The sequence below is a fragment of the Pleurodeles waltl genome, chromosome 3_1 (assembly GCF_031143425.1).
Source record: "Pleurodeles waltl isolate 20211129_DDA chromosome 3_1, aPleWal1.hap1.20221129, whole genome shotgun sequence".
NCBI classification, from domain to species: Eukaryota; Metazoa; Chordata; class Amphibia; order Caudata; family Salamandridae; genus Pleurodeles; species Pleurodeles waltl.
In genome coordinates, this window is record NC_090440.1 from 1,976,863,430 (window position 1) to 1,976,887,558 (window position 24,129).

A 24,129-nucleotide genomic window follows, 5' to 3' on the forward strand; every position below is an offset into this window, starting at 1 on the left:
TACTCATGTGCTCTTGAAACTGACTTTGTCACCTCTGAGGCAAGGGGTCGTAAAGGAAGTGCTAGGGGTCGCAAGCAGCAAGCTAGGGGTCACAGCTGTGACCCCTGGCGACCCCTAAATGAAGTCGTGGGTAGCCATTCTTTTTCACCAAGAAGTGGTAGTTACCATGCTGCATGCCTAATGTATGTGGAAAATTTCAACTTTCTGGATCATACTGTGGTCAGCATGCAAAGAAGCATCATAGTTTTAGGGGACCTTTGTAAACAGGACAAATTGACCATTAAATACTGATAAAACCAAAATGATCTTTCCCGAAAAGCAGGCTAAGTTTCCAGTGGTATTTAAACAATCAGCCCCTAGATCACGTGCATTCCTATAAATATTTGGGCCCCAGTTGTAATTCTAAATTGAATTGGTCAATACATTTTTCTTTACTTTGATGCTCCCTACTGGCAGTGCTTAATTTGTAAATAAAAACGTGCCGGTGCCCAAACCCTCCTCTCAAACATGTGGCTGCTGCAATTAAATGTGGGAATACGGAATACCAAGGCAGCGTAATCCTGAAGCCATCTCGGGCCTCTTCAGTCCATTTAAAGCCACTCCCTGCCCCTTCAGCTCACTCTAGCAGCTTTCTGCTTTCTCCCAATGTGACGCTTTTTCATTCTTCTCTTCCTCTGTCTTTCCCATATGTGTCTTGTGCTCGCAGAAAAAGCTTGAGGCAGGAGAATAAGCTGCGGCCCTAAAAAATAAGTGCTGGTGCTCTGCCCCGGAAACTACAAGCACAAATTAAGCACTGCCTTCTGGGTACAGTTAATGATTAAAGAAGAACTGATGCTAGCTCATTTAGCTATTTCCCTGAACCGCTTTAGAAAACAGTTCAAGGGAAACTAATACCCCAAAATCTATATGAAGCAGAACTGTTTGCACTTGATCGGAGGTGTGAATGGGATCCCCTTGCAGGGGCGTAGCTTGGTCAGTAAGATTGGGGGGTGGTTCATATTTTCCGACAGTAAGGCTAACATATAATGTTTAGATACATTATAGGACAAGCAGGGTGCACCGGGGGCCTAAAGAGCAGTGGAATGGGAGAAGAATGTGGGTTGGTTGGAGTTCTAAAAGAGAAAAAAAAAAATGTAAAATAGTATTCTGAGGACTTTCAAAACAGAGAGAGAAAGTGTGTGTGCATTTTTGTCTGTTTATATGTAAAAATCCCTGGTGAAATCCCACTGACATCTCACAATACCGGACTGAAAGCACCTTTACCCAACTATTCATCAGAAAACACGTTTATTAGGGGGGGGGTATAACACCTTAAACTCTCCCCTTGAAGCTACGCCCTGCCCGTTGATGGCTTGTTCATTAAAATACTTTTTGCAATTCCTTCAAATACCATCATCGAGAGCTTCCGTGTAGAATGTAGCCTTGGGTCATTGAATTCAATTGCTAACTCACACTGTCCCTCTGAAAAGCACTAACGCATCAAGCGCTATATAAAAGCAATTTCAATTTCAAGTACGTCTACGCTGCACTGTAAACAAAACACTAACTCATGCACTAGTTATATTTTTATGTGAAAGAAGAGTTGCCGGACATATTGTAATTAATGTGGTGACTGTAAACGAGGCCCTAACGGTATTTCTTTCAAAACATAGTTGGGCTGCAGCTGCAAGAAGGTCGCACGAGCGGGAGTCCGATTTTATGGGCGTACCCTTTAGACGCTCATTGAGGTCACTACTGGCAGGATAAGGTATATTGACTGAGGTCACTGGGTGATGATGATAACAAACTGCTGCCTACGCACGTGTCCCTGCCACGTGCTGTGGTGGGCGGGGGCAGGGGAGGGGAGATGGGGAGCAGTTCTCATAACGTGGTGCCTTGAAAATCTGCAACATACGTCTTTACGGATAGAGGTTGAGGATGGCGGACTCTGAGCAGAGCAGCGCGGCGCTAGGCATTGGTCCTTTTAACTGGAGTCAAGACCTGGGTTGCGGCAAGTGCTGCGGGCCGATGCTCCGCCGTGTTCTACCGCTGGAGCCATGGGCGGAAGTTCGGGAGCTCTGCCACTTAGCCGGACCAGTGGTGAGTGGGGTGTTACGTGGTGGGCGCTGTGTGATTGATTGCTGTGCGTGATCTTACGGGAGGAGGGAGATGCCGAAAAATAGCCATGCAGTCTGCACGTTGCCTTCTATTGTACTGTACATAACAACAGCCTTCATTGTGGACGTTTTCTTCCAACCGCCCGCCTTCTCTGTAATACAAGTTAACTAGGAGGAAATCAATTCCCACGATTACTTTACTTAAACCGTGTTATATATATACATTAATCGCAGTTGCGGCCTGGCTCATCAGTGAGTTTCATTTGATACTAATACATTCTCTCTATAGTAGATGCCTCTTTTTTTCATGGAGGTCATTTTTTTAACCTATGGCTGTCATTTTGTTAGGAGTTTCAGTGTAGGTGTCAAGCGTTCGTAGATCTAAGCCCTTCAGCCATTAATGGAATTTTAGCCGGCATTATTTTGTATGAACTATTTGTAGTTTTATTTTGCCATTATAGTGGTCGTACAACCCATCATGTGGAGCCGAGGTCAAAGTTTTTTGCTCTGAGCCCCTCTTATGGAGCGTACTTTTTTTGTACCTCATAAACCCCACTAAATATGCATAGCTGCTACGTTTTTCAGGCCCATGTGTGAATAAATACTCCAGTCTAGGTTTTGTTTTGAGTATTTTGGTCTTGTAGACCTGTTTTATATTAAACACAACTATAAAACTGCCAAGTTTTCAGTTCGCTTATATGTGTCACTTTCAGATCTTGGGTGTGATATTTTGATCCATTATGTGTAATACTTTACTATAGGTTGAATAAAGCTGGAATGCATGAAATTACCCCATTTTTAGGTTGCAGCCTACCAGACAACACAGCTGTCTGGTTTGCTAAAGACATCTTGGGGGCATTCAGAAAGCTGATCTAGGAATGCATTTCGTCCACATTTTCTGGCTTTCTGTTTTCTGGCTTTATTTGTTTTAGGTGGTCCAGCTTGAGTTTGTGCATTCCCTTGCCAACACCTTGTTTCTGTATCCTGCCAGGAACATGCCTTTTGCAGACAGGCCTTTAAATCGTGTTCTTATCGTGTTACCTTTGCTGGGGATTTAAAGGCAGTGGTCCAGTGTCAAGCTGTGTCTTTTATGTCTTCACTGACTTCAAAGTGAGAGCAGGAGGAATGCAGATTACTCGCCTCATGAAGCCTGCGTGCACCACATATGCCACAGTTTTACAAGGCCCTAACATAACCCTTAAATGGCACATCATGGAAAAAATGTGCATGACAGATTTTTTTTTTTTAATTGTTGCGTCCCAACCACTGCCAAGTCTATGCTTTTGTGATTGTGCAAGGCACCACCCCTTGTGCCATACAGTATTTTATGTGTCCTCGGACGTACAGTAGGTTGTATTTTTCTAGGAAGCAGAGTGTGTGAGTTCTGATGTAAATTGCATTTTATTTGTGTGATTGTTACAGCAGATGATGCCATTGATGAGCACAGTGCTGTGCCGTGCCTAACGCCTGTGACATTGACGATTCCAGCTGATTATTCACTGGAATGTTTAGCATGTGCCCATGTACTCGCTCTGCATAGTGGCTTGCACATCTCATAGACCACAAGGTCTGCACTCAGTGCTTCTCTTTACTACTATATGCCTAGATTTAATCTGGTAGCGGCATTTCTGCCTAGATCCCTTACAATCATTATTAATTACATGTATATATGGATCCGGGGACAGCGTGAGTCTGCTGCCACTCGTACAGTGCCACATGAGATCCAACTGTGCAACAGGGATGTGCACATGGGCTGTGAAATCAGCGAGTCCACACTGCTTGGAGGGTCAATAAAAAGCACTTCACACAGTATAGTACTATGCAAAACACCCTCATGCTCCTTTCCAGTGCACGTTCCTTGTGTTCCAGACCTGAGTTGAGTGTGCACATCAAATGACTTAGAGTCAATGTGGCTTCATTCTCGTTATTAGGTCTGTTTTGTTTTAATAGTGGCGTGCAGCTTATGTAATATTGTGTATAATACAGTTTTTAAATAAATAATAACTTGCACATTCCCAGTGCTTTCTGTTACATACCTGAACCTCACAACACTATAAATACACCAGTGACTTTTCCCCACTCAGCTAGCCAGGATTCAGTTCTGTTTTTCACGTGAACAGACATCTGCAGTGATCATATTAACCAACTGAGATTTCATAATGAAAAAACATCAATTTCCAATCGATTAGTTTAACTATCATTATATTTTTTACTTAAGGTTTGTGCATTGTTTTACATGCAGGTACCTGACTGTGGAAAAATAACAAGACACTTTAGAATATTTTGTTATTTTTTTGATCAAGTGTTTGACCCTGTCACCAGGACACTGTGGATCACAGTTCCATGGTTTTTGTAAAGACTTCACCGGCTGAGCGGAATTGAAGGCAGCATGGAAACGCAAGAAATTAACAAGGTTGCGTTTCTCAGGTCCTCTTTATTTGCAAGTACTTGAAGAGGCATTTACTCTCCGCCGATGGGAATTCAGCCATGGAACCCCATTATGGGGCGCTCCCCCCAGTTTGAATACTTTGTTATTACATTGTAAAATGAGAGCCAAACAAATCAGCACTGATGTGCATTCCTTTGTATGACTGTGGATGTTGTTGCCTGCCAGTATGCCTCAGACAGCAAGGCCCTGATTACAGTTGGCCTGGAAGAGGCTACAACGTTTATTGTATCTGACATATTCCAACACCGCATCGATTGAAATTAATCATGTAAGATAAATGGCAGCTAATTACAAGTACTTCCCAGAAAGGAGGCATAATGTGGATTTTGTTGCTCACTTTGCCACTACTAAACCTGCATGGCCCATTATTTATAAAGTATGTTCCTGTGTACTTTCAACAGGTTTTACCTGCTGACATTTATCTGGGGTGTGTAGTGATTATCACTTAGGGCCAGTTGTATCGAAGGGTTTTTACCCATTCTGTGTCTATGGGAAAATGCATTAGTACATATGGCCCTTAATTTATAACTATGATATGTGGGATAACAGTAGCTTCCACACATATCACAGTTACTCTGGCTGACCAAAATTGAAGCTTAGGTGTCTTCATGGGTTTCCTCTGTCTAGTAGTTTTTGTGTCCCTGGATGTCTGCCTCCATTCATGCATCACTTTTTTGTAGTTTATTTGCATTCTCTTGACTTCCGTTTGATACTCTCATCTGGTTACTACAACCAACTGTATGGTAGCTGACACAAATCCTCTTGTTAATTCCGTTTTGAAGTTGTGTGGGCATGACAGGCAATGAGGGTTGCACTGTTACAGCAGAGGACTGAGAAGAACTCCAACCTGAATTCTTTGGAAACTCAGTTGATAATGTGATTGTACAGTTATCAAAAGAGGGTCATAAAATTACACTCAAAACACTTATTAATTCGGTGCCTCCACACTATCAGCTTTCAAAATTTTGTTTGTCAGTAGCATATTAATAGCTCTGTCATGTCTGTTGTCAGATGTGATTTTGTTTGGTGGGGGGGGGAAGGGAAGGTATCTCAGGGTAGACAGTCTAGTGGCCCGAAATGTGGTGTGGTGCTTGAGGCATTTGTCACTGTTTTCCTGGGCTCTGTCATATTACAGCCTCTCAAACTGGGCCAAGTTCCACCGTTCCTGTACTTGACTCACTGGGTAGCGAGGGCGAGCAGTCACAGGCATCTCAGGGAGTTAGTATGGGTGGCAGGATCTCAGAACTCTTCAGTAGACGCAATATCATACTGTCCAGCACTAATTTATTCTATAAAAGGAAAGTACTTAAATCAAGCAGAAATGATGTATAGGGTTTAAACTTAACTTGCATTAAACAGTAAGGTGCTATGGGCCATATGTACAAACTCTTTTTCCCATAGACACAGAATGGGTAAAAACCTTTGCTACATCTGGCCCTATGTCCCCTTTTTCCCTTTATCACCCTTCCTCCAGCAAAGGCCAAGAGCCTGTATCTATAGTTCCCAGTGCACTAATGATTTAGGCAGGATTAGGCACAAGTTTTGTTGGCTCACATACTCTCACAGGCAAAATGTTGAACTTAGTTTAGTCACTCTCTACCCCTTTGGCAAACGTCTTATGATGTACTGCAGACTTGTCTATATGGGTTTAGTCTGTTGTGACCATTGCAAGCTAAGACTTGCATCTTTACCTACTGTTGATTGTAGCATTTTGGACGGCGGATGCAGCAAAGTTTCTGTCCTCACTACAGTATCTTCTTTTCAGTTGGGCCATGGGCTGGCAGCCTTGCAGGATGAAGTTCACATATGTGATTGGTGAGGCAGATCTGTGCAACAGCACTTCTCTTCTTCTGCCCTCCAGGCTGGCTGCAAACACTTGTTCTGGGATGTCAGTTGTGTCATTCATGCTGAATCCCTCGCAGTACTTTCTTTCTGGCAGTTGTGGTCTCTGGGCCAGTCAGGGCTTCTGCTTCATCAGAGCCAGCTTTCAGTCACAGTGGCACATGCAACAGCGCCATTCTCTCAAGCCTGCCTCAAACTGTTTTGCGACATGGGATATTTAATCTGGTACAGTTTTACGCAGCTTTTAGTGTAACAGTTCAGAACGACGAGTGGGGTAATCCAAGACAAAGGTCATTCCCGGCTTTGCTGTCTGGTCAAGTTTCTCTTCGGTACTCAAGCGGGTAATATGCTTAGCTTCCCCTCTTGGGCAGTCTGTCCTTCTGCACCGTTCTTGTCTCTCTCAGCAGGCAGGACTCCTGACATTTCATAGCTCCTCCAGCAAGTACTGACCTTAAGTGATGTCCCTTCACCCTGGCAAAACAATCAAACTGACACCAGCCCTAGTGCACCACAGCTCTTTGAGTACTCTACAGCGTACCCCCTTCCTTGGTCAAAAAGAACTTTTGACTGAAACAAAGGGGGTGATTTGGATTCCATTTGCATATGTATTTTCCAAATGGGGGATGTGGATGTGTTACCTAAGGTTTCAGAACCATTTTGGGTTGGTTCTCTTCCAAATGTCATTCTCTGTCTGCTCTGTAGGCAAAGCCTTTATGCCAAGTGTTTCCAACAGGTTGGTTCTAATCAGAACTGCTCAGAACATGGGCACTATAGTGTGAGATCTCTGCTTCGAGATATCATCATTAGACTTCTTTAAACAGTAACCTGAGTCAGAGAGAAGGGCGGGTCCTCAATTTGCACAACAGAAACTGAAGTCCTACCGCTCGCACCTAGCATCAACCAAATGAGAGTACTCAGTAATAACTAATCAACAGCCCCTTGTTAATAAAATCCTTTCTGAATTTCTAAAAATAGCCTTGTCTCCATCCTCTCTCACTTCAGTGTCTGAGTCTCCACACTCCAGCTACAAGAAATGTAGGCAATAAACTTACACTGTCTGAGGGAAGCTGTCCTTTATCCTACATTTTGTGTGATTCTAAAAGTAAATCGGGTGAATCTGTATTTGGATAATTTTGAAACCAACTTTGTATTTATAGACCAAAATTAATTTAAAATGAATATACACAGCTGGAAGAAATACATAGATATTTGTATGATATGGTCAGATTCTGTTGCCACCTTAGAATCCTTTGTGGAGTATGTCAGTAACAACCAGAACAAACTGAAATTTACCCACGCTAGTGATGGTAATTGTATACTGTTTCTGGACCTGCTCATCAGTCACAATGACAATATGTTTGTTACAGCTAATTACAGAAAGCCAACGGAACATAATACTGTGCTCCATTACAAATGTTTCCTTCCAGTGGCCTACGGGATGGCTTCCCTTATGATCATTCCTGAGGGTTTGTCGCAGCTGTTCACACAAACATTATTTCTTGAAAGAAGCTAACATACTGTTGAATAAGCTGGTTGAGAGGTGTTGTCCTAGATGTTTGGTCTGGTCAGCTGTGAAATGTATATGGTACAGCCCAGAGAAGAGATTCTTTAAACTAGGGAGAAAACCTAATGTGGCAAGTTTGTTTGTGTCATTACGTTCTGTCCAGACACTAGCAAAATTGTCAGTATCATAAAGAAATTCTAGCCTATCGTCAGATAGATAGACAATTCCTTCGAGCAGCCTTTTTTTTTTTTCTTTTTTTTTTTCTTACAAAAGAGGTAAAAATATTAGAGACCAACTGGTCCATGCCAGCACCATGACTCCAATTCTGTGGTGGGACCAGAGAATCCGATTATGCTTTCTCTATCTTTTACTATAATTTCCTGCAGCCACTCAGAGATCAGAAAAACAAAACTACATTACCCATGGACCAGTTAAATGCCCAATCACGATACACTATCTCCGTATAAATATCGTCTGCCTGAAAATAGTGTCCTCTGTCTTTGCTGCTACGCAGTCAGATAAGTACTTGCCAATGATATTTGTTGTTGTTGTTGTTGCTTAGCGCCGCTATTCAGTGAGCTTTACTTTGTCGTACATGAGTCCTTGCTGCCGGATGTGTGCCGCGCAGTAAGCTTTTTCCAGCCGACTCGTTTTAAAAGCCTCTAGTAAAGCAGGATTGGGGGTGGACACGCTTGTATGGGAGCGTAGTCCTATTTCTATTTTTATCGTCCCATTGCCAAGCAAGCACAGGCTCTGAAAGTAAAAGACTTTTAGGAGCCATCTTGTTTCTACAGCACGATCATGTTTGCCCCCCAGGTTATTCCAGTTGCTCCTCTTGATGCCCTGGTTGCATTGAGCACAGGGTTGTAAAATTGAATGAGGCTTTGCCTAGAGTGTGTCCCCGGCTGCTCCCTCCACACTTTATTGAGGCTAATTGTCTTTCCGGCCTGGCAGGGGTTCATCACACTACAACCCTCCCCCCCTCCCTCTATCTGTCTTGCATTCCTCAATAATTTTCCAATCACAATAGAAAAGAGACTGGCTCAGTTTAACCCTTATGAGGCTGAAACATGTTGTTGTTATTCTGAAAATAACAAGTCAGTTGGAAATGAATCTAGTGAAGGCCTTGTACTGCAGGTTCCAACATTCTGTTAATGATGCCCTGGTCAGGGCTTTGGGCCCATTTACTGGACAGCGCCTTGATTATGCATGCACCCAAGGTTGTATTCCCTAACAGCCTGCTGTCGGAGGAGATTCTGCCCATGGGGGTAAAGAGAAAGTGGCAGATTCTGCACCATCTCAGGCGCACACACAAGCCTTTGATAAATTACGCAGCAAACGGGCAAAACTGCAGTATGACTTAATCTATGATCTCCACCCCTCATCAGCTAACTCACAGGTGGAGGACACCTCCTTCTCCTCTGATTCAGAAGTTTCTGACAAACCAGGACCCCGAAAAAAGCAAAGAAATGACCCTCTCCTACAGTCCCCAAGGTCCTGACTTTTTATCCAAAAGAGATAGTGCATTCCAGAGCTTCTGAGATGCACCTGCTGAGGTAGGGAAATACGTGCAATCGCATATACGCAAAAGGTTTGACAAGGCAGTCCGCTCCCGCCTAAGAGCAGACTGTCCCAGACTTAGAAGGAAAAGTTACGAACACTCCCGAAGTCGACCCCCACCACGGTCACGTTCATGGAGAAGGATGCCAGAGACCTGAAGAAGGGCTTAGGTAGAGCTTGGCGTAAGTTGTCTTTTTTTGACATGACTGGCTCGTTAACCGAAATCCTGAAGCTTACTTACCAAGCTAAGGATTCTGGGCCTCCGGTAGATACTGATCTCTTAATAGGATGGGCACAAAGGGCGATCTGCCAACTCTGAAACACTAACTTCGCCATATCATCCGAATGTATACAGTCTATTTTAATGCGGATTGACCCTAAACTAAATGATTTGGCCACATCTGAAGCTGGTCCAGTTGCGTAGGTACTGTTTGGTGGCCCATTTGCCAAGGAGCTCGCAAAATTCATTCCCACGTATTTCACTCTTGACCAGGCCCAAATGTCCCTCAAAGTATGCAAGAGGGGCCTTTTTGTCAGGGCTGGATGCTATGGAGGGCGCATTCCTGGCCGAGGTTCATTTGCATGTCCTCAAAAGTCCTTTTAACCCTGGGGAGAGAGGAGGTTGGTACAGGGATTCCTGAGAGTCCACCTTGTATCCCACACATTCCAGAGGGGGATGCCCCAGATTTCGTAGAGGTCGCTGCCATGGACAACAAGAAGCAATTCAAGACTCTGGATACTCTGGTAAGAATTATCTCCTTTTCAGAAGTGACTTTAGGGGCAGAGTTAGATTGTTTATGGAGAATTGGAAAAAAATAACCGATGATCCCAGGGCATGAGAGACCGTCTTCGGTTTTATACTGGAGTTTTACAATACTCCCACTCAGACCCAGCCTCCACAGCAGATGTATTTTTCCCAAGCAGAGGATTCTTTCATACACTCAGAGGTTCAGTCCCTGCTAGACAAAGGGGCAGTATGTTTCTCCATGACTCACCCTCAGGGCTTTATCAGTCCCATTTGCCTGGTAGACAGAAAGGGTGGGGGTCACTGCCTGGTCTTAAACCGGAAGGAATTCAAACTTTGAATCTTGTACAGACATTTCAAAATGGAGGGAATTCACATGTTGAGGGATATTTTGTTGAAGGGCGATTGGATGGTCTGTCTGGACCTCAAGGACACCTACCTAGCCATTCCCATTTCCCTCCTCACAGGTAATTTTTACTGTTCCTTTGTCGAGAACATTGTCTGGAGTTCAAAGCTCTCCTGTTGCGCCTGTCATCAACCCTGTGGTGCTTCATCCAACTGAGACCTGTAGTGGAGTCGCTCAGATCCTGGGGAGTTCGGTTGATAATTTACCTGGATGATCTCCTTTTGATGGCTTGAGACCCTCAGACTCTCCTGAGTCACCTATCTTGGACCATTCATCTCCTATAGGAGTTAGGCTTCATAATCAATGCCCAAAAGTCACCTTTGTTTCTCTCACAGCTTGTAGACTCCTAGGCTTCCCGATTAGACTCAATCTGATCCCTTTTGATTCTTCCATCCCAGAAGATTCACAATTTTAAGAGAGAATTGAAGTCTGCGTTATCCAGCCAGAGTGTATCCTTGAGGTTGATTGCCAGGATAGTGGGACTTTAGGCATCGTCCATCCAAGCCATTTTCCCAGCCCCTCTTTACTATTGCACCCTTCAGAGATTGAAGACTAGACACTTGAGGTAGGGCCTAACATATTTGGAGCTGATCCCTCTGGCCAAGGACGTCAAGATGGAAATTCTGTGGTGGTTAGAACACATAGAGGCATTGGGTCCTCTTGGGAGATAGTGATCGAATCAGACACCAGCAGATGGGTCTGGGAAGCAAAATGCGACGCTATTTAGGCTTGGAGCTTCTAGTGGGTTCTTTTGCCATAAAGAGCCTCTCCCAACAGAAGACAGATTGTTGCATCCTATCACAGATGGACAACATATAGGCGGTTCGTTATGTCAACAAATTGGGTGGAACGAAATCCACAATTGTGGCTGAGATAGCTGAAGATTTCTGGCAGCCACTGCCTATTCATTATGGTGGAATATCTCCCGGGATCGAGGAACACCATAACAGATTGGAATTCCTGGTATCTGAGGGATTCCAGCGACTGGAGACTGGGCGCTGTGGTTTTTCGGCCGATACACAGGGAGTGGGGTCCTTGCCGAGTGGACCTCTTTGTGTCACGTCTCAGCCACCAGTTACCAGAATTCTTCAGTTGGCTCCCAGATCCGCAAGCTCGAACTACGGATGCCTTTTTCCAGGATTGGACTCAGTTTTGAGGGTATGAGTTTCCCCCATTCATGATAATTCCCAGGGCTTTGGCTGACATCAGGTGACAGAAGGCAGAGATTATTCTCCTGACCCCGTTTTGGAGAGCTCAGCCTTGGTTCCTGGTAGCCCTGCTATTAGCCTGCACTTCTCTGGTTCTTCTTATTCCCCATCCAAATCATTTGCTGGACCCGGAGGGTCTTCAGCACCTATTGATTCTCTCTGGCAAACTATGATTGATGGTCTGGATGGTTTCAGGGAGAGTATTTCGCATTAGGCTGCTGATTTCCTCAGACACGCTTGGGTAGCAGTCACATGTAAATGTTATGCCTCAACTTGGAGGAGATAGAGTGGTTGGTTTGATGTGTGGAGTCTCTATCCTGTGGGGCAGACGTTTGCATGATTGTGAATTTCTTGTCTGAACTGACTGCGTAAGGCCTAGCTTACAGGACCGCTAACAATTTTAGGTCTGCCATTTCTGCTGGCCATGTGCCGGTAGATGGTAAGCTAGTAGGAGAACATCCCTTGCTTTGCAAAGTGGTGAAAGGGATTCACTTGTCCGTGCCTCCTCAACCCAAATATTCTTCACTTTAGGATGTTGTTAGAAATGGGGTCTTTGGTTGACAATCAGGTTACCCCCTGTTCAAGCAAGGACCCTCACTCTAGTCAAGGTAAAAGAGAATCACCCTTAGCTAACCCCTGCTTACCCCCTTGGTAGCTTGGCAGAGCAGTAGGCTTAACTTCAGAGTGCTAGGTGTAAAGTATTTGTACCAACACTCACAGCAACTTAAGGAAAACACTACTAAATGACACCACACCAGTTTAGAAACATAGCAAATATTTATCTAAACAAAACAAGACCAAAACGACAAAAATCCGACATACACAAGTCAAGTTATGAATTTTTTAAAGATTAAACTAAAAAATAACGCTTAGAAGCAAAAATGCTTCGATGAGGTGTTAACCCGGTGTCGTGACGGAGTCGTTCCCAAAAAGCCGACAACAGCGGCGCCGGACACGGAGTCGCGTAGACCCCCAACAACAGTACCTTTTGGTGAAGAGTGAAAACAAGTCGATGCGCAAAGTCGGTGCGAAATGTTGAATCCGCGCCCTTTGAGCGGCGTCGGTCACGACGTGGGCCGGCGACTTCCATGGAGTCGGGGACTTCAGCGGGGCTGCAGCGGCGTCGGACCAGCGAAGATCGCCGTGTTCCAGGGAAGGTCATGGCGTCTGGTGCAGGCGGCGTCACCGGATTCAGCAGCGCCGTCGGTCTGAAGTCGTCCGAAGTCGATTTCCACCAGCTTTCCTTTCAAGGGCCCAGGGACTGGATAGGGCACCACTTTCCAGAGCAGGAGTCTCCAGAGACTCCAGGTGCTGGCAGAGAGGAGTCTTTGCTGTCCCTGAGACTTCAAACAACAGGAGGCAAGCTCTAAATCAAGTCCTTGGAGATCTCTTCACAAGATGGAAGGCACACAAAGTCCAGTCCTTGCCCTCTTACTCTGGCAGAAGCAGCAACTGCAGGATAGCTCCACAAAGCACAGTCACGGCAGCACTTCTCATCAGCTCTTCTCCAGGCAGAGGTTCCTCTTGTTTAAAGTTTGTGGTTTTGGGTGCCCGTCTTATACCCTGTTTAGCCTACTTCAAAGTAAAGTTTCTTTGGAATGTGAAATCCTGCCTTGCCCAGGCCAGGCCCCAGGCACTAACCAGGGGTTCGGAGACTGCATTGTGTGAGGACAGGCACAGCCCTTTCAGGTGTAAGTGACCACTCCTCCCCTCCCTCCTAGCACAGATGGCTCATCAGGAAATGCAGACTAAACCCCAGCTCCTTTTGTGTCACTGTCTAGTGTGAGGTGCAACCAGCCCAAGTGTCGAACTGACCCAGACAGGGAATCCACAAACGGGCAGAGTCACAGAAATGGTATAAGCAAGAAAATGCTCACTTTCTAAAAGTGGCATTTTCTAACACAATCTTAAAATCAACTTTACTAAAAGATGTATTTTTAAATTGTGAGCTCAGAGACCCCAAACTCCACATGTCCATCCGCTCGCAAGGGAATCTACACTTTAATCAGATTTAAAGGTAGCCCCCATGTTAACCTATGAGAGGGACAGGTCTTGCAACAGTGAAAAACACATTTAGCAACATTTCACTGTCAGTACATATAAACCACATTATTATATGTCCTACCTTAACCATACACCGCACCCTGCCCTTGGGGATAACTAGGGCCTACCTTAGGGGTGTCTGACATGTAAGAAAAGGGAAGGTTTAGGCCTGGCAAGTGGGTACACTTGCCAAGTCGAATTTACAGGTAAAACTGCATACACAGACACTGCAATGGCAGGTCTGAGTTATGATTACAGAGCTACTTATGTGGGTGGCACAACCAGTGCTGCAGGCCCACTAGTAGCAGTTGATTTACAGGCCCTGGTACCTCTAGTGCACTTTACTAGGGACTTACTATTAAATCAAATATGCCAATCAGGGATAAACCAATCACATACACATTTTGTAAAGGAGCACTTGCACTTTAGCACTGGTTAACAGTGGTAACGTGCCCAGAGTAAGAAAAACAGCAACCTCAGAGTCCAGCACACATCAACAACCTGGGGAACAGAGGCAAAACGTTAAGGGAGACCACTCCAAGGATGAAAAGTCTAACAGATGTTAAATGTTGTTATGTCTGATCTCATGTAAACAGGTTTCAGATGTTGGAGCCTTGGATTTAGCGGGTAGAGTATATTCCCCGGAAGGTGTGACGTTCAATATCACTAGGATGACTAAGTCTAATTGCAGATTGGTAACTTGTCCTATGTTTCCGGAGAATCCAAAACTGTTTGTAGTTCAATGTTTGAAGGCTTATGAGGCTGTTACTGAGGAACTGAGACAAGAGTCGAGGGGTCAATTGCTAATTGCTCTTCAAAAACCTTTTAAGCCAATGTCAGTGGCTACTTTGGCCAGATGGATGAAATGGTTACCGGCAAAGGCTGGCATTGATATCTCTGTTTTTGAAGCACATTCGGCCAGTGGAGCCATGGCTTCAAAATCGTATGCTTTAGGGTCTTGTATAGAGGACAGTATGAAGGCAGCAGACTGGTCATCGGAGTCTACTTTTCGTAAGTTCTATCATGAACAACTTGTCGATGTAGCATCTGTGGTGGTGATGCAGCTTTAACCAAGCACATGCGGAGCCTCCGGTCCTGACACAATAAAAAAAAATTCTAGCTTACGTGTCAACATTTTTCAATTCTATTAAGGACACAGAGGTGAGGATTATCCCGCCTGTTCTGCTTGTATAATAATTCACATTTGTTTTATGTACTTTTTTAAAAAGTTTTTTTATAATATATATTTCTTATGGATCTCCCACCCTGATTAAAGTGTTGTTTTTACACAGTGTAGAATTTGGATGTAATGTTTTTCCTGTTGGGATATTACGCTATGGTTGAGTTCAGTTTGGTGACTGTGATCTTCTGTGTTTCAAGATGGTTGGCTCTCCATCTATGTGCAGGCTTCTGTTGGGCTGGTGGATCTCTGGAACTGTGAGATTTGGACTTTTCATGATCCTTGTTAGGACCTGTTTTGAACTTTATTGAGTGTACATTGTTCACGAGGTTTTGATACTTTAGAGACTTTACAAAGAAACAGGACACTATTTTCAGACAGAAGATATTTATATGGGGATACTATATCGTGATTGAGCCATTTAGCATGTTCATGAGTAATGCAGTTTTGTCTGATCTTTGGCTGCTGAAAATTACAGTAAAAGAAGGAGAAAGCATACTCCTCGCCTCCGTGTCCTTAACTTATGTGTCAAGAATTTTCAATTCTATTAAGTCTTCTTTTTTATCTTTTTTTTTTTTAATCCAAGACCAACATTCTGTCAAGTTAGGGTTTAGACCTTCCAGGGATTTCAAATATGCTTTTATGTGGCATGTGAGTTAACATCTAGTACTCGTACTTTCGAACATGGTAATGTTAATGTTGAAGTTAAACATCATACCAACTGCCTATCCAGCAATGTGGCCTATTGCATTTGGTGCCCCTGTGGATTGATCTACATAGGTCAAACCTCACAACAGGTGAAACTAAGAATTGGGCAACACAGAAGTCAAATTAGGTGCAAGGTTAAGAACGGTGATGCATTTTTTGGGGAATTTGGTCACACTGCGGATGGTATCAGATGGCAGATCTTGAGAAAGCATTACCTTAATCAGGGGGAAGAGATATGGTGTAAACCCTGCAGTGCATGGAATGCAAGTAGATAGACCAATGCAATTTGATTAAGGCAGGACTAAATACCATGAGAGTGTGGCGCAACTTAATTTCCCTCATGAGGTCGCCTTGTACAGTCTCATCGTCCGGTTCTGTGATGAACTCTGACAAACATACTGGAACAAGGGCGGAGAATGACTTTGTGAAAACAAGGACATTGATGTGTACCGTTGTATATTTATACATTGGGATGCTATGTCCCTGTTGATTAATTTGCATGTGTGTAATTTTATGTATTTCTTTCTGCTTTTTCTAACTTTGGTTTTACTAATGCAATTTTGTATATTTATCCTACCTAGAACCCCGCCCCCTCTTGCCTGTCACCGTTATCCCTGTTTATTAATTTCTGGCCCTGATGGAATTATGGTTAGTCTTCATAGTATAATCTTTGTTTTGACAAGGCCTCTTGGATCTTTCGAGCCTCACTCCCCCTCCCCCCGTACATGAGCCACTTTTCCTCTGGTCCTTTAACATGGCACTGTGCTCCACACCCTCTTCCCTGGATGCTGTGCACTTGAGGCCTTGCTCCTTTGAGACACCATAATTGTAGTTGGTGTACTCTCAGTAGTGAGCCTCTGATTTGGACAGTGACGGTCCATTGAGATCTCTGCATTTCTGCTTCCCTCAGAATTTGCTTTGCTCCAATTGTGGGAGTTTTTGTGGGCTCGTTGGGCTATTAATTAGCCTTACAAGTGAGTCTCCTATACTTGTTCACTCTGTAATTATTCTTAAGTAATATAATCTGGGATTCACGTGTTGTGCTTTCTAATCAGCATAGGTATCCTACCCTTGAGTATAATATGATTATATGTTGCTATAGGTGCCGTTATTTTGTCGTTCGTTATCACTAAGCACAAAGTAATACAATATCTGCCCTCATTCTTAATTCAATTAAAGGCATAATTAGGTATTATTCAAATTCACTATATTTTGGTATTCATCATAGTAGGTTTCCCAGTCTTATTTTATCCATCTCATTTTTGTAGGTTCCCCCAGGCCATCCTCAGTCCTGATGAGACCTTTTTATCCTTTGTAGGGTCGAAACACCGGCAACACTATTCACAAACACACCCTTTTGACAGTTCACAACAGTATGTGAATCGGCAACAGTGAACATTATTCAGTAAAACTGAATTTTATGGTTGTCTGCTTACCAATATACCTTGGAGTTCACTCATTGTTTCACACTTTTGCTTGGTTATGGTTGATGCTCACATGGGGGTCACTTCGCTCTTGTAGTGTTCAAATATTCATTCTAAGATGTGATTTATAAGGTGAATAATTTCACGTTTTTACTGGAATCCTATGATTATGTTATCATACTACAGTAACTTTACTGTCCCATTCAATAACTCTTTGAAATTAGTTCCTTATTAACAGGTGCAAGTGTCTGTTCTTATGCTAAAAGTATGTGTCTCCTAAATGAATCCCACGGCCCCAGTACACATTCCTGCAACACACACACACACACACAGTCTGACTAACATGTGCATGTTATGTGCCACCCCATCACTGCACATACACACATTTGACATGCATGGTTTAAAAAAAAATATATATATATATATAATGTTGAAACATTTGTGTATTTGCTTTATGAATTCTGGCTTCTGTATTTTTTTTTCTAATCAAATCATCGAAATTGCTTACGCTAGTGTACCCAGCATTCAATAATCACATACTGGGTTGTTCCATGAATTCCAATAATGTTTCAGTGGGGCTTCCTGGATTCAAGTAATGATTATTTGAGGGTACACAGAAAGCAAAATGTTAAGAACCACTGCCATATGTGGACAAGTAGGGGAAGTGTTTAGAGACTCAGGAAGTTGTTCCATGTGGGTGGTCTCCCCGTGTCAAAGCAATATCAATGCTATCATGGTCTGCTGCGGTGTTCATTTGTGGCACATGTTTGATTGCTGGGTCTTCCCGTTCTGTTTTGCTGAAAGTATGACTGCTGCATTAGTGGAATCCCAGTCAGCATATCCATGCACTACTGGCCAGGCAAAGCTGAGTGCCTCTACCAAACCAGGTAGACTATTCACCCACATTTAAATGGGCACATCTGTATATTATAACTAGGTGGTCAATAACCAAAGTAGAATGTGATGGGTTTTGTGGCTAAGATTTGAAAGAAGAGGCGAGTGGTGCTAGAAGTGTTATAAATTGCACAGATAGTTTTGTGAATGTTGAAAGTACGTTACTTTTGTTCTTTCATGTGTGACCAGGCCTCGAAAAATCAGAAACATGTTACTTGACCTGCACTGCAGTTAGAATAACTTGAATAATCTACTTGACCTAACTGTAATGTACTTGCAGCCTTACTGATGAAACTGTACAGTGTATTAACAATAATCTGTGAAAATTGGGTTTCAGAAAACATATGTCATTTGCACATCACCAAGTAAAGAGCTCTGATTTGTTTTCATCCTATTAATATAGTTTTCTGATCACACAGAAGTACAAAAAATGGGCTTTCACAACTACTGAATTATATTTTGAAATGTTTGTACTGTTAACTTGGTTAATTAAATGATGTGTGTTAGGGAAAACCTGACACCCTAGAGCCTTTCATTTCACACACTTGTACAGCAGGTCAGACAGTTCACCTTACCCAATCCTGAAAAACTGCAGTCAGAAGCAATGTGACAAAAACAAGATTTAAAATCGTCTGTTTCTACCACACTTTCTGACTGAACAGAAAACTGTTCTTTGTCAATTTGCCTCAAGGGGCGAGTAAGCCCTAAAAATAGTTCAACCTAATAAAATATGACTGGTCATAGTGAGCGAGTAGATTTTTCGAGGCCTGGTGGTGTGTAGCCTTTAATAATACATTAAGGTAAAAAGGATTTGCCTGTGATGAAGAGGCTGCCCAGTAATGAGATCTGCATCCTGAGGTGCATCTGCTTGTAAAGAGTGTGTTGATGCTTATAGGTAGACGGTATTAGTGAGAATGATATGTCAGAATGAGTAGATGTTCCTAGTGTACTAATGTGGATGAAATCACAGAAGATTGTGGCATCCTGGGTGGTTTTTGGGGGTAAGGGCTGCATGAGGACTGAAGAGGGAAGAGAGTGGAGACCCAGTGCCTCTCTGGTGAGTAGAGTAAAGGTATTCTAGCCCAAAGGTCTTCGGTTTTGAACAGGTCAGGAGCTTGTCGTCACCTTTAGCAACGCAGGCCTTTTTCAAGGAATCATGGGCTGGCTGACTACTTACTGGCATGCCATAAGAAGGCTAACAGCATGTGATGCTGGAAACATAACCTGGATGCCCACCAATGTAACCTAAATGGGGGAGCTTCAGACAAAAAACCCCTGGCAGGGCCAGGCAAGACAGGCTCAAAAGTGAAAGTGAAGGATGTTGAGCTTTCTGGTTGTACCGAAAGTCGCACTGTTGGCCCATTCGGCAGCTCAATACCCTACGCTATGTAACAGTACTGCAATGATAGTATTGCTGTCTTTCCCAATGGCCTCATGGAGTTCATAATTTGTTTGTCACCTATTTGCACCCACCATTTATAGGTCTTGCCTAGGCAGCGTATGCGCTGCCTCTACGAGGCATGCTGTATCTCATCTGTGGGTTTAGAACAGGCCCACCTCTTGTAATTTGTTCCTTTGCATGTCCTTTGAAAATACTTGCCTTTCTGTGGCCAATTGCTTACATTTGTCCTTCATTTGGTGTGCTGCTCATGCCTATGGTGGCTACCCCGTTTCTTGTAGGCTTTAACTTCTGGGCCATTTGTCTTATGTCTGCACAATATATTTTGTTTCTATTGCAGCTCAACTCGTTATCGTCCGTGTGCTTTTCTCCTCTACTCAAGCTGCAGATATTTTTTGGGGGGAGGGGCCAGGTCTAGGTATGATTTGGTGTGTGTCCCTTTATTTGGTTTAAAACACATTATGCCTCAAAGTTTTCTGTGTCTGTACAACCCGTGGAGTTCGGATGGTTATTGGAGTGGATGTGTGCAGCCACCTGGTCCTTCAATGTTTTGTGTGGAGCATGGAAAGTATTTCTTGTTACGTTGAGCATAGCAGCGCGCAAGCGTTGTTTTTTGAGCTGTTGTAATCTATTAGGTGGGCTTTAAACACACCCATCTCACACCCATCATTTTAATTCGTTCCGGGGCTTGCCTTTCAGCAATCCCTTGATGTCATTGGTAAATGCTATACATTTGTCCCACCTTGAGGCTCTTTTATTATGCCTTGCAGACTGACCCTATTACATGGATTGTTGCATGATTGCCGACATACTTTCAGGAGGGCAAACTACTTTTTCTGTTGCCTTTCCCCTTCACGCTCCATGGCGGCCATTGTGCTTTGAGCGCAAACCATGCATACTCGATTGGCGGTATTGGAGTGCTTCCTTGTAATTGGTAAATGCCTTACCTAAATAAAAACAGAAATCATCCGGATTAAGAAATCCGGCACCTCCAGGCCATCGGCCAGTGAAAAAATGTGGCAGTGCCGGCGGTCGGAGCAGTGCGCTTTTGCCAGGGTCATAATATGGCTGTTGGACCGCTGCATTGGCAGTGGTCCGACCACCACCGCGAGTCTGGCAGTCCTAGGACCACCAGACTCGTAATGAGGGCTATAGTGTAGATGTGCCGCACAGACGCTGCGTTATAGTAGTTTTTTACACGTTGCGCTGCTGCAATTAAATATTATGTTTGGCACACTTTTAAATTGGAATCATTTGGTACTTAGGTCCCCAACATAATGAAGCCCTCATTTACATTCATGGACTTACTATTATAAACCTAAATAAAATAAACATAAATAAAATGCAGCAAATATGACCTCGCACTATAGCACCTGTTCATGCTCCCCTAGTGTCCGCCCGGTGCTCACATTATAATTTAAATACTATTTCCGAAATTTCATCCTCCCATTATTTACATCCCTCACCCCATAACCGAACAAATTAGCATTATATCAAGCAGAAAAAAAGATACCACTATTGCAGTGACAAAAAATATAAAAAACGTTTCTTATAATAAATATTGTTTTAATAAGATTGGTCAGTTGTACACTAACTTGGTGGTATGTAAAGTAACAAAATTACTTGTGACCCTTTTTTTAATTTTTTATTCTAACTTATTATTGTGCTGTACAGCAGACACAATACTGTAAATCATTGGCTAAACCGGTAGCTCTAACTAAACACTTATAAGGTCCCAAAGGCGAGACCGGTTTGCTATGTCAGTGCTTGTTGATTTTTCTGTCTCTACCAACTTTGTGCTCTGAACCACCACCTCTGGTCTTCTCTGCCATCCACCTTTGCAGTTTTTGTCCCTCTTCTTTGCTCTCTCATCCCTATCCCCCTCAGCAATTGATTGGTAGGCATGTTAGCAAGGCTCAGTAGGTATAAAGAGTTGCAAGAAGACTGTTCACTACTGCATTAATTTTCTTTCCATTAAGGGAAGCACATAGCTCTCATTTAAAAAGTTACACGGTAACTGACGTGTGCAAAGTAGGACTCATGATGAGTCATTATGGGCGAGCACAAAGTGCTCCGTCCATTCTGTTATCTCTTTTTGGGCTTGAAACCACGCCCATGCCACGTCAGTCACTTACATGGGTTCGTGGGCTTGCCTTTTAAAATCCGCTTGCTTTCATTTGTGAAAGGCATGCATACGTCATGCCTTTTCCGGTGTTTAGCCCACCTACACTGCACCGGTAAAGTACCAAAAACATACGAGGCTCGATGTTTTCAGCCTGGGGTCCGGACTACTTTATCTGTTTATTTTCCACGCAGCGTGTTTGCGCTGCATTTTACATAGCGCGATCGCGCTGCGATTTTTAATTTTTTTTTTTTTTTTTTTTTTGCTTTACATCGCTAATATCTCTAACTCGAACAAATGCGAGGCCCTTTGCATTGAAAATGCTTGTTTTTATGTTGTTTTCAGTTGCAAAACTGCAGTTTGTTGTGTTGTGTTTTTGCAACATGAATTCACAGGATATTTCACAACCCACATTGCCTTAACATATGACAGACTAAATTACTTCAGAATTTATTTTGGTAAACATGACCGTTGCAGATAATTCACGAGTCCAGAACAGATATAATTTGTATCATTGCGGACTAACTGGTTCTGGTTTAGAGTGCTGGAGCATTATAGATACTTGTAGTATTTCTAGTGACAGTCCAGTATGAATGGGTGTACTGCCTAGGCTATTATTTGTGAATAAGTCCCCCTTTTATAGAATTTATTTTTTTCACTTTGTTTATCTGTATTTATCCATGTTAATTTGTTTATCCTATTGTTGTTAGTTTTTCACACACCACCTCACCAAAGTAAGGATTGTTGTAACTAGTGTTGACCACATTAATTGACATGGTAATCCATACCTGTATTTGTGGAGATTTTAGCACGCTAAGTAGCAGTAAACAATAAACGTCACACCTTGAAATATTAGCTTCACAGTACCAGTATATATGCATGTTGGCAGCTATTTCATCTTCATTAGGAAAGATCTTTTTTTGTAGGTCCTGCCTCAAAGGTGCTGCACATCAGTGTGTTGAGGCTAAGTGTTATATTATTGTTTCATGAAGAAAACCACTCTGACACATTGTCACAGAAAATAAAGTACCTTAGTGTCATGCAGGGGAAAAGGAGCCCATTACTGGGTTTTCTACAGTGGAAAGAAAACAAACAAGCATGGGCAAAGCCAATAGGTCTCACCTATGTGAGAGCTGTTATCTTTGCCAATGTATTTTACCCAATCAGTTTTGGAGTGTGGCTGCTGTACAGCATAGTTAAATGTTCGAACAAAAGCACTATGATGCGGCCTTGAAAGAATTAATATGAACAATAGGGTCGGAGGGGAAGAAGCGACACAAAATAATTAAAAATAGTACCGTAATCACAATATAAAAATCAGAAGGACAGCAATCAAGCAGAAGACGTCAGTACTTGGTCCATGCTCCAGCTGAAAGAAAAGGAAGTGAAGCCTGTATGCTCTTGCCAGTTAGGCATCAAATAAGAGTTACAATAAAGCCAATGAATGATGAGCAATGGGTGGTCTGTAAGCTCCTTGTATACAATAACTCTCACAAGCAAGAGTGCATGCTCTTACACAGACAAGACTAAAGGGTGAAGCTACTGGTAGAGCTTCATTTTCTCCCTCTTGCAGTTACTAAGCTCCCTCTCCCTGAGAGTGCACATTACCTACCAGTGCGGCCCCTCTCCTTTTACCCCCCCCCCAACTTGGTCACCAAAGATACAAAGCCTCCTCCCACCTCATGGTTTTCCCTTGCTTGTTACCCTCCTCTGAGACACTCCTGCTTGTCTCGTCCACCAGGCACCCAGGTCTCTTTAGCTTGCCGCCACCTCCCCAGTCATCTTGATACCCCCGTACTGCAAGCATTATGCCTGCCCTCTTCCCAGACCATACAAGGTGATTATGTCTGGTTGTCATCATGGCACCTTCATGAGATTATGCTCCTGGATGCCCAATCCTGGTATAAAGTTCACTTTGACACAATTGTGGTAATTTCTTACAGCGATGATGTGGCACTATGGAGGTCATTCTTGACATAGTGTAGGTTTCCTTTATGTATTGATGATAATTCAGTTGCTATAAAGCAGAGTACTGAATTTTGGTGGCAACTTGATTCATTGTATGCATGCATGGCATGGTGGTGCCCATCCCCATATAATGCTTTTCCTGGCTTAATGGTGGTAGTTCCTTGCTTATTCTGGGCAGCCAATGTACGATGGTGCCAAGGCATGAATGTAAATAGTTATGACTGAATGAAAATTTAAGTATGCTCAGAAAATAAAGCAGACAGGAGAAGTGTAGTATGTTTCTCTTAGACTATCATGTCTCCAAAACCTAGCACATGCATGTCTTTGCCAATGACCTGGTTTTAGAGAAAAGGGCAGAGCAAGATGAAACCAATCACATTTGTAAATGCGTGTTCCCTTTCAGGAGATCCTCATCAAGAGTCGTGTATGTCATGTAATGAATAGTCCTGCCCATGTGTGAGGATCTCGGAGCACTTTTAAACTCTGTCTGTGTGTGTGTGTGTGTGTATATATATATATATATATATATATATAAAAACTGAATTTGAACTAGAATACTTTAAATATGTTTTCAGCCTAAA

At 43.1% G+C, this 24,129-nt stretch overlaps 1 protein-coding gene across 2 annotated transcripts in view; it reads left to right on the plus strand.

Annotated features, from left to right (window-relative positions):
* Positions 1–1,811: 1,811 nt before the first annotated feature.
* LOC138285877 (multidrug and toxin extrusion protein 2-like) overlaps positions 1,812–24,129 on the plus strand; it is a 445,083-nt gene continuing 422,765 nt past the window's right edge. The window contains exon 1 of one of the 2 annotated variants that reach the window (XM_069226369.1): positions 1,812–2,079. Coding sequence is in view for 1 of the 2 variants with exons in the window: in XM_069226368.1 (XP_069082469.1) it covers positions 1,918–2,079 (162 nt within the window). In the remaining variant the exon portion in view is untranslated. The remainder of the gene's footprint in view (positions 2,080–24,129) is intronic. The other variant, XM_069226368.1, reaches the window with a different exon arrangement.